Here is a 15,561-nt window from a genome sequence, read left to right as displayed (position 1 = left end):
TTGAAGTACAAGCGTTTTACGTCAGCTGTATTCATGGGGCTGTCTGCAACGTGGAGTCCATTTCGATAAATACATATCTGCTCCAGATTAATTTTACGAAAGTGAAAAAGATTGAGTTGCTTGCTTCCTAAGAAAGCTTCATTTGTGTTAAGACAAATGGCAAGACGTCGAATAGGCTTCCTGCTAAAAACATCTTCCTGTTTCCAACTTTGCAAACCAGTAGAAGCCAGAAATGGTTTTGTTATAGTTTCCAAGTAAGGATAGGACGCTGGGCTTGTTAGTAAAGTTTTTTCAATGTCAGAAACGACGTCGTCGTTCAATGTCATTTTTCTCACATACAAAGTAGCCTCTATAATTTTCACTTTGTATGATTTTCCAGCATCGTCAGATATTTTAACAAAATCATCTATTGATCTTCGAAAGGAAATTCGCAATGTGACTCCACTCAAAAGATGTCGATCACATGTAAAAAAATCTACTGCCAATTTTCCATAAAAGTACATTCAGCAGATTGTCTAACCAAAGCTTTTCGTCTGTTAACTTCAGCTGTTGCTATCTCTCAAGGATTATCCTCGTACGGATAAACTTGGCAAGCCAACCAAGTAGCCTTTGCGTCTTTGTTGTGAGAAAATTTGGTTGCAATGAAACTTTTGTGAGCATAATTTCCATTTGCATTTGAAATTTTCAGTCCGTTGGCAGATACTCTACATTCAGAAAAGAGTGAATGTAAAACATTATTACAAAAGTAAGGAGCGTCTGTTTTGGTTACATCTGCTGCAGCTCCAGCATCATAATTTAAGTCAGCTTCAGAAGCCTGAACTATCTTGCATTTGATTTCCAGGAAGATTTTTTGCAAATTATTTCTGTCTCCAGCAACCTCAAACTCAAGCATGGGTCCGTTAGGACTTTAAATTGGCCCTACTTTTTGACAAAAGCTCCCATCAAAAGTTACAAGAAGCGCTGGTTTTTCGAATAAATCCAAGGAACTATGTGTTGCCTCTGTTGGTAACCTATTACCGATCATCTTTAACTTTGGCAAAGAAATCCGACCGACTTCTCTTTGGCTGTTTGTATTTTGAAATGACTACTTTTCTTTTTTTTGCTACCTTTTCTCGCTTTTGAACCTGAACGTTTAGATCGTCTACGATTCATTCGTCTCTGTCTCATTCGCAGAGCCAATGAGCCTCCTGTTTGCTTTTTGACTGTATTTGATATCGTGTTTTTCAGCGCTTGCTTTGGAGATTTTTTTTTACTGACAACGTCCATTAACTCTGGTACGCTCTGTAACAGAAGTTCTTTTCCAACTCGTTTTGCTGCTGGTAAAATAAATTTTCTTGCAATAGGTAGAGCGATTCTTCCGATACCACTTGCTAAAGCTCCAAAGCCGCTACCTCTTTGCCTATAGTGACCAGAAAAATAAGGCAATGCAGATGCTTGATTGGTGTAGTATGAATCCATTGCTTTTACTCGCCAAATATTTTAAACTGTAACGTCAAAATGACTTTTCCGGTCCCTGAAAAAGTGACTAATTGACCTGTTTCGGTGCGTAGTTCTATAGAAATTGACTGAATCGTATATGAAAGAAGTTTTCTGTAGTCCAAATTCGAAAAAACTATTCTGTGTGTTGGTTCAAGCTCGCAGACGCTACTGTTTTTCAATCGTTGTTTTGAATCAATGACTCGTAATAAAGGTGCTTTCGCATCACCCACGTATTGATACTCAATAATGTTTGTATAAATGAATATCAAATGTTTCCCGGCGCACAGATCAGCTGGAAAGTCACCCATAAAAGCTTTAGTATCATCTTTTTTCATCAATTTATTTGCAATTGTGTCCATTTTATAACCAATGTGTGTTCCTCGTCCATCAGGAGTGCCCTTGAAACCAATAATGCTAGGAATTTCATCGCTTGGAAACGTAATTCCGTCGTATTTTCCACAGACAATTTCAAATTTACCGGAACTTTTAATTTCTCTGAAAGAAAAATTTGGTAAACCAACAGTTCTTTTAATGGTAGCTAACAACTGTGGCACAGTTTCAAAAGTTTCTGGCATGAAAGCTAATCGCTCACCGTTGTATGGACGTGATATGACATTGGCTCCAGAGCTATTCCATTGGTGATCTTCTAAACCACTTAAACTGTAAGAAATTAGGACTCCGTTTGTGATGTGCTCAATTTTTGTTGGAAAAATAATTTCACTCAAAGCTACTCTCCAGTCTCCTGACAGTTGTATTTCATCATTGAAAAAATTCCTGAATGAAGCTAATGTGTTTTGATCGAAGATCTCCATCGAAGAGGAGGAGATTACATGTACCGTAAATTCATCTTCAAAACGTTTATTTGCCATTTTGCACAGGCGACTCTCAAACTAATTGGAGTTCGGGTTGATAGAATTTACCCTGAATAATTTCCTTATTGTTATCGATAAGAGAATACGTTGGAGGGTTCAATGTTGGGACAGACGAAATTTCAAAAACCTCGTCTGTAAATGACTGTTTGTAGCCCTTTCCAAACGTCTCTTCTTTTTTCAGTATTCGTACAAGATCACCGACAAAAAATTTTGGTTTTTGAGAATATGTTGTATTCGCAATCAACGATACCAGTCGCGGAACGTCTTTTTTGTGACTTTGTTTTGGAGCAAGATTGATTGTTCGATTAACTCTAGAATTGATAGTTTTAACAAATGAATCCAGTTTATCTAGATATGAATAGGTCCATTTTTCTTCTAAGTATCTGTATATTATATTTTTGAGGGAACGTATATTTTTTTCAGCAAAAGCAGACTTTTTCTCTCTGAACGTACTGTATAAATGAATTCCGCGTTTATTGCAGAGGGCTTTGAAAGCACCGAGGAACTCTGTACCATCATCGACCCAAATTTTTTAGGTTGCTTATGCTTGATCATCTTTTTGAAAGCCTCTGCAGTTTCTGTAGCATATTTTGTTCTTAGTAGTTCAACTCTGAGATATCTTGACAGACAGTCAACTGCAACAAGAAGGTATTTTACACCACAGTTGCACTTCGCAAGTTTATCAACAAATGCTAGATCTACGGACCAGATCTCATTTAGGTCGTTAACAATTACTTTAAGCCTTGGAAATCTGAGGCGACGTGAACGATATTTTGTGAAGGATGGTTTCGATTCCAGATACATTTTTACTTTTTTCATTGATATTTTACTCAAATTTTGCAGTCGTTTTGCGTTTCCAAATGACGCAGGTCCTTTTAAATAGAGGTTATCAAGTTTCTTCACATCATCTATAGAAAGCCCAGTCTTTTCTACTCGTGTCTTCGTCTGTCTTCTTTTTGCTCTCATCGATTTTTGGCTTTGCACTTTTTTCTTTTGTCTCAGATCTTCCTCTTGGTTGTTTTTGTTGCTGTTTCTTTTGTTTTCGAGTCGGTTGTTCTTCCTCTTCTTCGCTGTAAAACTCATCGAGAACTTTTTTTGCATGTGTATTGTAAACCAAGTGGGCTGCTATATCAAGTTCACTCAATATTTTGGAATACTTTTGCACGTCAATTTTTTAGGTAGGTTGTTGTAAATTGTACAAGAAGTTTGTCACCTTCACTCCCTGAGGTTCATCTTCAATATGGAGAACATTATTCTCTTCAATAATAGAAACAGTATCGGAATCAAAAATTTTTTTCAGGGTTAATGCAGCTCTTTTTGTTTTATTTTCATCCATTAGTTTTAGTTCCAGCATTATTGAGTCAAAGGCTGAATCTTTCCGTTTTTTCACTACAGGTTCGATTTCACTGTCATCACTAACAAATGTTTCTGATTTTACATCATCTCGATCACTTGTTCCATCACCGACACTCCTTGTTCTCGTGATCAGTCTATCAGTGCTTGTGTCAGCATCTTTTTGTCCACTGCTCTGCTCAAAGTCTGGATTAGATCTTTGTAGGAGCGATAACTGAGTGGCTTTTTGTTGATATATTGGATTATCAAAAATTTCTTCCTTGGTTGGATTTTTTGATATGAACATTCTCTTGGGAATCCAAACGAATTCTTCTGCATGCATTATTTGACTTCTAAGTAAAGATAGCACGAGAATGCTATTGCCTTGATAAGTTGTGATTTTGTCGTCAAAATAAATCGCTTTTTCTTCAGACTTGTTTCCTTTGATAATAACTGCTGAATTGAGTCCTCTTGACTTTTTAGTAGCTGTTTGTTGACTGGAACATTGCCATTGATTAAATTGAGCAAACACTCCCACAGAATATTCATAAAACTATTTGGTGCTTCTTTGAGGAACTCTCTGAAATTAATATCAGACAGCTCGAGCATTTGCTTTAGCATACATAACTCTTTCTCTCTCATCTGTCAAATTAGTTATAACCGCTTTGGAGGAAGGTAGATAAAAAATTGTAGGACCTGGTTGTACAATATTTGAACAATAACGCAAGAAGTCTGAAGTTTTTGGATCCAAGTCGATGAGTAATAACCAAAGGGTAATTTGTTGCTAACTCGTAGCTTTCTTTTAAAAACTTGTGTTGTTCAACTGTTTGCCAATATAGGTGATCTGCTGTATGTCTCTAGGTGATTTGAACAAAATGATGTGAGTTGTATTGAGATCAATTGTTCTTGACCATTTACTCTGTTGGAATAAGTTATGCTTAACGTAAATGACGCTAATATTTCTATGACGTCCAGCAGTTGCGAGTTTAGAAAACTCTTTTTCGTTGAAAATTTCCTCGCAAGAATCGTCAAAAACAAGCAGACAGTTTTCCAGCTGTGAAATGAAATCAAATCCAGAAAACTTTGTGAAAAAAATGTTCAAGTTGCGCTCTATAGAGCTGAACTTTGGTTGCTCATGTTGATAGAAGTAGTAAATAGAGTTAATTTTTGGGTGAAAAGTGTTTCTCAGTATCATTTGGAATATGAGCTCAGTTTTACCACAGCATGATGGCCCACAAACAGCCATGAATAGTCTATCGCTTGTTGAAATTATCTTGTTCATAGCTTCGGATTAGGAAGCGCGTAGCCAACTGTGCATGAAAGCAATGAAAACCAAAATGTTGACTCCTCACAATCAAGATGAAAAAACACAAGTTTGATCAAGGACACACCAATAAGAAACATTATTATTACGATTTGAGTAAAATACACTACTTCTCATCGTTGTAGTCTAGAGTTACAAATTTTCCATGAGCGTCTCTCTTGATTTTCTTCATTGAAAACTAAATCATTCAAACCTATTCCAGCAGGAGAATCTATCTGGTCTTCTTTATCACTCATTTGAAAAGACGTTTTGATCAAAAATGAATTAAAACATCAGTTTTTTGTGTTAGCTCATTATTTTGTTAGTAACTCTCTCAACCATAAAAAATTCATATGTAGTATATCTAGAGCCTTTGTCTTCTTTCTTGAAAGTCACTTTGTAGTTCGATTGCATGCCACAATCCTTTGCGTAGTAGACAATTTACTCCACGTTTCTTTTAATGACTAGCTGTTTGATTTCATCAGGGAGACTTTCGTCGTCCAGGCTCGCTTGAACTGGGGTTGGCGACTTGTGCATAGGTAAAGGGGTTAGTTTCAGTCTTCTCATTTTCTCTTGTAAAGACATGGTACATTTGAAAATATTCAAGCAGTGAAAGATATTTCTTCAGCGTCTCAACCTCCGATAAGTTGCAAATAATCTGTTGCTTCCTCAGAATGGATTGCCCACGTGATTCTATTTTTTCCTCTCTGACCAAAGATAGATTTATTTGATTATCATTCGTTATGCAACTGCATACTGTCAAACTTGGAGATAAATTCACTTGAAGAACTGAAGGAGCTACCTTCTCCACTCGACGGCTCATTGGCGAGCAATGTTAGCCAATAGAAATACAACTGTGCTTTTCTTTTAGCGCTATGTCTTTTCTTTTGTTTCTCAGGCAAGTAAAGAGAGTGTAGAGCACAAGTAAAATGTTTAAATGGGGAAAGAATTTCCTCAACTTTAGGGCATGAAAAGGTATCCAAATCTATCACTTCTTTCTGTAAAAGTGTTTGCAGTGATTCAGTTTTCTCTTTCCCTTTAGCATAAAACTTTCCTGAAGGAAATCGAAGTTTAATTGCAATAAAAATTTGAGATATAAACCAGTAAGGATAATTGCCACTATTCCACGACAAAGCGTGTAAGAACCTACTAACCCACTGATGAGATTTTCTCTCACTAGTGGATAGTGAGTTCTAAGAAATTGGTTGAAGGAACAAGATTGTGTCTGTGTAGTTGTTTGAGCAAATCGATAACTCCTTAATTATAAAACCCGATTTCTTATGACGAAAACCTTCAAAATCTAAGACAACATTTTCTGGCTTCAACATTCCAGCAAATTAAACAAATTCCTGTTAAAAGTTTTCACGAAGAGGCAAAACATTAATCCAGTCATGTGACGAATGTAGGCGTTTGTGATTGGACAAGGTAAAACGTATGAATATCCAGGGCCTTTCTGAATATGCTCTGCAATAAAACCTGAAGCGTCGTGAAGTATTGCATGTAATTGAAGGAATTTATAAGACTTCAGGTAAGTGTCTAGTGAGGAGTTGTCTATACCTATAAGACCACCATATGGTCTCGACTTGAGAACTATTTCCAAGTTAATTTCTGGGTCCAGATAAAGACAAGTTGCCAAAAAGTATACGAATCGTTCACTATATTCCGCATAGTCGACTTTTATTTGTTAGTAAATTTCATGAATGTTTTTCAAATCTACTGTTGCTATGGTTGTCATGCTGATTCTCAAACAGAAAAATAAATAAAAGAACAAAAGTTACTTTTATGTATGAAAATAATAAAGTTGACAAAAATTGACTTTTTTCAAGAAAATTTTTCTATCTTTTATAATAAACACATTATCTGAGAAGTTTTTTCAAGTCAACAAAAAATCAGTTTTGAGTGCTCTTTCATAGTGCAAAATCCATTTCAGACCATTTTAGGACTCTGAAAAATTTTGAAAAATTTTTTTCAAAAATTCGAATTTTTTATGTTTCGACCCCTATACTACTTAGGTGAAAAAAAGTGAAGTCAACAAAAAATCTCTTCTGAATGCTCTTTCATAGCGCAAAATCCATTTCAGATCATTTTCGGACTTTGAAAAACTTTGAAAATTTTTCGAAAAAAAATTTGAAATTTTTTCAAAGTTTTTCAAGTATGCCTCTCATGGTCTCAAAGATAAAAAATTAAAGTTACTACAACAGGCTATAACCATAGTCTAAGCACTCCGTACTACGCATTCTTTCTTCTGAAATACACATTGGAGCAGCCGGTATCTGCCATGTTACTGGAGGGCGGGGGGTCCGGACACCCCCCTACAAGAACTCTCACCACCGAAAAACTGATTTTCTCTTAGTGAAATCAAGTTTTTTGGTTAAGTTTCGCCAGTCAACTTAACCCAAGAACTTCTCTCAGGCTGGCGAAACTTAACCAAAAAACTTGCTTTCACTAAGAGAAAATCAGTTTTTCGGTGGTGAGAGTTCTTGTAGGGGGTGTCCGGACCCCCCTCCCCCCTCCAGTAACATGGCAGATATGTATACTACTATTGACTGATCTCCCGCATCAAATTCCACTCGAACTGATGTGAAGACGTGGTCACTGCAAAAGTTTGGCTTTTAAGCGAAAAAATTTTTTTAATTACATTTCTTTTTTTCAAACACGAAAACTGCCATGAGTCAATTAAAATTCGAAAAAAACTAATAATTCTGATTTAAGAGTGTGTGTGCATGTGCGTGTGTGTGTGTGTGTTTGTGTGTTTGTGTGTGTGTGTGTGTGTGTGTGCGTGTGTGTATGTGTGTGCTTGTGGTAAAATGGTAAAATGATGAATAACACATATCAGAACACCTAAAGAGAAGTAATTTTTTAATGATAAAAAAAAAACATTTGATGACCTATTTGGTTCATTTTTCCGAGACCATGCGACACTTATTTTATATCGTTGTTTCCTATAGCGCACAATTGGAAAAATATTAGTCTCCTACCTTTAAATATAAGATAAGAACTTAACCTATTTTTTAACAGGGATGAACGTCCTGAAATAACATTACCAATTATTCATAATATAAGTTTTTCAGCAGTTATGCTAAATCATATGCGTTTTCATGAAATCTTAGCAACAAAAATAATACCGATGAACTCCTACTATGCATAAAAAAGTACACAAATTCGCAGGAAAATAAAAATTATCGAAACACCGTTTTTCCTCAGAGATGAAAATTATATTCTTTTATCTTAGGAGTCGTGATGAGTTATTTACGAAAAATTTACGGGTAAACACTGGAGATCTAATCTTTGTAACGCAGAACGTAGTCGGGCAGCCCAAAAAAAAATTTTTCATGGAAACGAGCAACTAATGTGAAGAAACGAAAACAAATTAGAACTGATTTTGTCTGCTCTACATTAGATCAATGCCGAGTGCATCAATACGTTAGCTCCGGTTTGTTTTTCTAATTTATGTCGACATCTTTGAAGATAAAAGCAAGTTTTTGCAATATCTCTGACAACGAAACAATTTTTGATAACTGTATCGTTGAGGAAGATTGCTTTTTGGGAACACTAGTAGCAATCTATTGAAAAATAAAATCTCAAAATATCCAAAATTTGGTTTCATGAATCACAGTAACCACGAAAAGATCAAATATGTCTTTTACTTTTAATGCAATTGTTCTAAGATGCAAATGGATCTTAGAAATTATACAAAAAATTATAGTCTTTTAGGGAACCATGTGTAATCTTAGTGTAGTTGCCAGAAATGTCAATCCGTTGTTGAAGTACAGCTCAAGAAATAATGTTGAAGTAAAGCTCAATAAAAAAATTTTAGTAAAGATAGTAGAAAGAAAGGTTAAAGTAAAATCTCATTGTTATTTTTCCAATGAATTTAAGTTCAATTGAAATGCAGTTAAGTAAGTAATGGCAGCCCGAATGTTTTTTTTTCATTTTCAAGTAAAGTTTGTCTGAACGTTCTTAGTGCTACAGCAAAAATCGAATGACTGACTTACAATCTGTGATGGCATTTCAGATCCTAAGACGGTTTTTGTGGAGATTGCCGACTTCGCAGAGGGAGACGTTATCACAATCTACGACGTTGACAAATGGGCAGTTCATGACAGGTAGCAACAACAAAGCCAATTTAGAAAAACTGATGAATCAATTTTTTTTAATTCTGAAAAATAACCACTTTAAATATTAAAAAATGCTTTTTTGATCTAAAAAAGTAGGAAATTGTCTGAACTTAAAACCTAGGAAATCCTCGTTGTAACCGGTTTGAAACGTAATGAGTTTTTGTTATTTCTTAAAAACGTTCCAATTCTTTGTTTGTAATCCGGTCAAATTTTACAAAAGGAACTGGCCAGAAATACTTTATGCAAAACTTTACGCAAAATTTTCAAACTGATAATTCAGAAACAACTTTTGTCGAGTTCTCTTAAGCAGCTTTTTGACAAGAAATATTTCAAAAACTTCAAAATAAAACCTGCACCAGACCATTCAGAACTTTTAAAGATTCAGCCAATTACCTGTGGTAAAAATTGATGAACAATCTGGTGAAAAAATCTGGTCAATCAGGAAAACATTGAGGTAATGTATATGAGCAAGTTTTCCTAGTGAAAACTGTTTATAGGAGCTATACGTTTGTAGGAGCTATTATTGCTTCCGTGAACACAAATTGTTTATAAATAAATGTCATATGTTCTTTGCTTAAAGTAACAAGCCGGTTTTTTAAGCACACAGGATTTTTCCCATACACCTATTTGAAAATATGACCATAAAATGCACTACAATTTAAAAAAATTCTGGCAAAAATATCGAGGAGATTGAATTCTCAGACTAAAACTTTTCATCTAAAACGTGCATAATAATTGGAAACTCTAAAGTTTTGATCATAACAATTGCGCTGGTTACCAATACAAACTACTTTAGTTTTCACAACAATATTTGTAACAAAAAAAAACTAATTGTTTTCACCACCCGTTTTGTTATTTTAAAGTAAGTTTTCACTATTTTAAACCCAATATATTTTATTGCCTTTTTAATGAACTGACGAAAAAATCCTCATTTATTTTTTGATATTGTGGTTTCCGCGAAAAAAAGTTGATCGTACGTTTCTGTTTCGTACCCAAGGGTATCATTTCTCCATTACCGATGAGGTACTTACATTTTGGAAATTACTGTAGTTTTATCAATTTTCTCTCTGAAGAAGCTCTACTCTAAGCCTCCCTGGAGGATAGTTTCAGCTTAAAAAGGCTCCAAGACTGATTGATCATTCAAGAGCAGTCAACGATTAAGCTTAATTTGAAAAATTCAGTCGAGAAACGATATTTTCAAGAATGAATTTGCTCACTAGCGACCACAATAAAAGATAACTCCAGTTTAAAGCGTAAAAGAATGCCTACTTAGTTGCACATAGGGACCTACATATCTCTATTTCAACTCTCTTCTGAGAGATAAGTGAAAGGATGATGTTATCTTTTCTTTAGTCTGATCCGCTTTCAGAGACAACGACTGGTTTTCAAGAGTTTATTTTGCTGTATGTTCTTCTATAAGCTTGTATGCTTGTTAAAAAATAGCTTACAAAGGAATGGTTTATACCCGCAAAGGAATGGTTTATACTATCAAAGTTAAGTGGGGCACGATGAAACTCATGTATAATAATGAATAAAAAGATTTGGTATTGAAAGTCATGAAAAATCAAAGTTAAAGATATGACTTTTACAGCGATTATGAATATGAACTCAACAAATTTGAACTAAAAAACAAGGGGAAGGATTGGGGGGCTAAACGGTTACGGACCGTTTACAGTCCGGCAAGCAACAACAAAACTTAGCAAATAAATTTATCAGAAAAGAACAAAATAATTGACATCAGAAATTCAAATTTACTGCCTCAAAAGTTTCCGCTTAAGTGAGTTTTTGCATCAATTTGACATAATTGAAGGAGTATTCATTGACCCTCCGCGGCCAACGAAGAAGAAGAATCATTGTCAGTTTCAAACACCTTGCCCAATCTCACTGCGGGACGTTGCACCATGCCAGTACTGGTCTTGATGTCGAAGCTTCTTGCCACTCCATCTCTACTCACATGTGCTTTGACGATCCGACCAATGGGCCAAATTCCTCGGGGTGTAAAATCTTTGTAGAGCCAAACAACATCGTCTTCCTTGAGCTCAGCGTTGGCCTGCTGCCATTTTGTCCGTCTGTTAAGTTCCGGTACAAATTCTTTGAGAAAACGAGACCAATAGTGGTCCAAAAGGGTCTGTGACTCCTTGAAGTCTTTAATTGAAAACCGGGTTCTGTTATTTGCCAGAGGTTTTAGGCAGAAGTGGCGTCTTCTCATCAGGAAATGATTCGGTGTTAATGGTTCCTCGTCAGTCAAAGTGCTCCCAACATGCGTTAGTGGGCGTGAATTAAGAATTCCTTCTGCCTCCGCTACGACTGTATGGAAGACTGAAAAGTTTAGTCGGCGGCTTCCGAGGACAACAAGCAGGCTTCGATTAGCCGACTGGATAATTCGTTCCCAAACCCCTCCGAAGTGCGGTGCCAGAGGTGGGTTGAACGTCCACTGGATGTTCTGTTGGGCCAGCTGGAGACGTATGTAATTGTTGTCTGGTTTGTAGTTTTCCTGAAAATTGAGTTTCATTGCCTGGTTAGCTCCAACAAAGTTTTTCCCCTTGTCCGAAACAATGACATCAGGGTATCCTCGTCTGGATACAAAACGTGGAATAGCCATTAGTAGACAGTCAGTAGAGAGGTCCTCACAAACTTCCAAGTGTACTGCTCGTGTGACCAAGCATGTAAACATGCAGACATAATTGAGTTCTGTCTGGGTTCTGGATTTTTCAATGTGAAAGGAGCCGAACATGTCCATTCCTGTATTCACAAATGGGTAGAGTTTGGAGTGCTCCGGAAAGCGAAATTTTGGTAGAGGAGCCATCTTCGGTCTGACATTGTCTGCTCACCAGCGTCTGCAGATGAAGCAGTACTTCCCTAAAGTTCTTAGAGCTCTGCGGATTCCAACTATCATGAACGTTGCTAGGATATGTGCACGAACATGTTCAATTCCATGATGCCCGCAGTCGTGATGTGCTTTCTCAATAAGCAGTTTGGCAACTCTGCACTTGCTGTGGAGTATCACCGGATGATTGCTCTGAAAAGGCAATCCAGATTTTTGAATTCGTCCCTCAACCCTAAGTAGTCCGTCGCTATCCAGAAAGGGTGTATATGGTAATAGTTTGTCCTTCTTGTCTAGGGGTAGTCCACTTTGAAGTTGAGAAACTGTGTCCTTGAAGTGTGTGGACTGAGATATCCTCAAGAGAATGCTCCGAGCCTTGTTTTCGTCAGCCGCGAAGTCGTCCAAGTCGCAAGGTACGTCGCGTTTGATCAACCTCTTCAGTACGCGCACTGCTCGAAACACTGTTCTAATTGTGCCAAGGAGTCTAGGCCAATTTGAAAATCTGTTTGGATCTACCAACGGTTTTTCACTGGTCTTGACATCAACTTGAGTGGCGTATGTTTGAGCTGTTTTGTCACCGGAGAATGTCCACTCGCTCTCAGGTTTGAGCAGGAAAGAAGGTGCTGTTATCCACAATTATTGAAGATCGCATGGAGCTAGACCTCTGGTACCATGATCAGCCGGGTTCATTTTTCCTGGTACGTGTCGCCAGTCGTCTTTGTTTGAGTTCTCAGCAATTTTGTTGAGCCTATTTGCGATGTACATCTTCTGTCGATCCTTTGATTTGATCCAGCTGAGTACTGCTGTGCTGTCGGTCCAAAATTTTTTGCTCTTCACATCTATTGTCATCTCGGTCTCACAGAAGCCTGCTAGTTCTGCTCCCAGTGTAGCTGCTTCGAGCTCCAATTTGGGGATGCTCATCTGTTTGATTGGTGCCACCTTGGACTTGCTGATGACGTAGTGGGTAGCTATTGAGCCGTCAGCGGAGATTGTCCGCAGGTACACCACTGCTGATACTGCTGAAAATGAAGCGTCTGTGAAGGTGTGGAACTCGTGAGTTCCATCGACGTTGGGAACTAGACATCTGGGGATTTGAATTGAAGGCATATTCTCGAAGTCTTCCATCCATTGCTGAATTTCGTCGTAATGTTCCTTTGATAGTAGCTGGTCCCAATTGTGTCTTTGTTTGACGACTTTTTCAAGATGCATCTCAGTCGAATTGCAAAAGGCGAGATTATTCCAATGGGATCAAACAAAGAAGCAGCCATTGAGAGAAACTTTCTCTGTGTGATATTCTCTCTTTCATAGCGCAGTTTGGGTTTCGCAAAAAGAAGTTGATCGGATTCAGGGTTCCATGTTTGACCAAGTATCCTTTGTAACTTTAGAACTCCAATTCTGTCTTCCTCTGGAATCTTTTCCAGCACAGCAGGGTTATTGCTGAGAAACTTGGTGAGGTTGAATCCCCCTGTTTTGAGAACATGTTTCAGCTCAGTCGCTGTATTTGCTGCCTCTTCCTCTGTTGAGAAGGTTTGAATGAAGTCATCCATGTAGAATTGTTTTGTGATTGAGTCAAAGATTTTTGGATGTTCTTGTCTGTTACCGTTGGCGCACTTTTGCAGAACAAAAATTGCGCAGGCAGGAGAACATGTTGCTCCAAAAATGAGTCGTTGGTATTTGGATGTACTCTCCTGATCATTGTCGCTCCACCAAGAAACTGAGAGCATCTTGGTCTTTTTCTCTGATTCCAACTTGCATGAACATAGCCTCTATGTCTGCTGTTACTGCAACCTTGTACTGACGAAACCGTAGAAGAAGTCCATGTAGATTGCGCAAAAGGTCCGGTCCCGTTAGCAGTGCAATCTCATATCTTTCCCCGTTGTGATGTGTGGTCTCTGCCAAAGTCTTTTTTGCCTTCTGGTCTTCTTCATTGTGTCCCTTCGTAGAACCCTGACTAAAGTTGACACCTTCAAGGGTCCAAAAAAGATGTAGAAGATTTTTGTCCGGGTCGTCACTACCTCGCTTGAGATGGTTGAAAAGAGTGATGTTGTGGTTGCTGCTTCCTTTATGGTTTGGTTGAAAATACTCTTGTGACACAGGGCCTGTCAAAGTCCATCCTAACAGTTTGTTGACTCCGTAGGGTGTTCCTGGTTTGCCGGTAGTGAAATGTCTAGGAACAGTAGCCAGAAAAGCATCTGCCCCTATGAGTATTCCAATTTTGTTGTCACGAATTTGTGGGAAGTTGATTTCTGCCAAATGATCATGGTCTCTACAAAGTCTATTCAACATTTCTGCGGGGACCATTGGCATCTGGAACTGTTCAATGGAGGTTGCGTACACAGGAAGACTTGTCACCGGTTTTGCGCTGTTAAGTGAACCAATTCCAATCATGACATCAGCTGTTGTCACTGTGTGCTCCCCATGTGGCGAAGCTAGAGGAAGTTCTATATCTTTGGGGACTCTAATCCGAAGAGCATCAGCAATGTTTTGTGTGATCTGTGTATTATCACTTCCACTGTCCAAAAGTGCATAGGTCTCTATGTTGAAGTCTTTGTAGAAGAGCGTGACTGGTATTGCCTGTAGTTGAATAAAAGCTCTGACCCATGTGGGTTCCCGATTTCTGCTACAAGTGTGGTTTTGCACCCGTGGAAGTTTCGATGAATCATCATTCAGTTCGTTGCTAGTCACTGATTGAAAGTGAGTGTTACTTCTGTCATTAGTTTGCTGGGGATTGATGTGCTGCTGATTGGCAGTTTGATGCGAGTTGTTGTTTCCATAGCTTGGATTACGAGGGTTGAAACTGTTTTGATTGTATCCCCTTCTGTTGTTGGTATTTGGCGTGTTACTGGTTGTTGACGAAAGCTGAGACGTTGCATGGTTGAAGTTTCTACCGTAGTTTGACTGCACCGGGTTGTTCCTGGATTGAAATCCCCCTTTACTCGTTGCTTGGAAATCACTTCTCTGCAAAGTCCTGAAGTCGTCTCGATGGGGAGTTGAATGATGAAACCCATTGCATCTGTCTACAAGACATCGAATCTTTGATTTAAAAAATCCACCCTCATGTCTCTTCAAGCAATTGACACACAAGTTGTGATGCCTCACCAATTGCTGACGGTAAGCTACAGACTTGCTCTGGTATTCTTTGCAGCGACGAAGGTTGTGATCCCCAGAGCATAGTTGACAATTTGAGCTGGCTTGAGGAACTATGTTGGAGAGTTTCTGGCCTTGGGAAGGCCGTTCAACCCGGTCTGTCCTTTGTGGTCTTTGTGGAGAGACATCCTCGCAAGCCTCTGCATATGTGCTTATCCAATCTGCAAAGTCAGCCAGATTTGGCCGCTCTATTCTCATGCTCCTTACATGTTGATTCCAGCGAATCGTCATTGGTGTTGTCAACTTCTCCTTGGCAACTTTAACTACCGCAGAAGCCTTCAGGTCCGATTCAAAATGGTGAAGTCGAAAGGTCTGTACCAAACGTCTGAGGAAGGACGCAAAACTTACAAAGCTGCTGGGATCATCCATTCTGGTCCTAGGCCATTGTTCAAGTTGTGTTAGGTACGCACTCACAACATGCTGCGGCTTTCCAAAATTTCTGATAAGTTCCTGAAGGGCCTCCTCATAGAAGTCTCCGTTGTAAGA

The 15,561-nt window shown here is 38.1% G+C and overlaps 1 protein-coding gene across 1 annotated transcript in view; it reads left to right on the top strand.

Annotated features, from left to right (window-relative positions):
• LOC142335560 (chymotrypsin-2-like) overlaps positions 1-15,561 on the top strand; it is a 40,537-nt gene that overhangs the window by 18,139 nt on the left and 6,837 nt on the right. The window contains exon 3 of the mRNA XM_075384098.1: positions 9,002-9,092. Coding sequence (XP_075240213.1) covers positions 9,002-9,092 — 91 coding nt within the window. The remainder of the gene's footprint in view (positions 1-9,001; positions 9,093-15,561) is intronic.

This window comes from Convolutriloba macropyga, chromosome 2 (genome assembly GCF_964194025.1).
Source record: "Convolutriloba macropyga chromosome 2, txConMacr16.3, whole genome shotgun sequence".
Taxonomy (NCBI): domain Eukaryota; kingdom Metazoa; phylum Xenacoelomorpha; order Acoela; family Convolutidae; genus Convolutriloba; species Convolutriloba macropyga.
The sequence above is the reverse complement of the archived record's forward strand: the minus strand, read 5'-3'. Positions and strand labels throughout refer to the sequence as shown.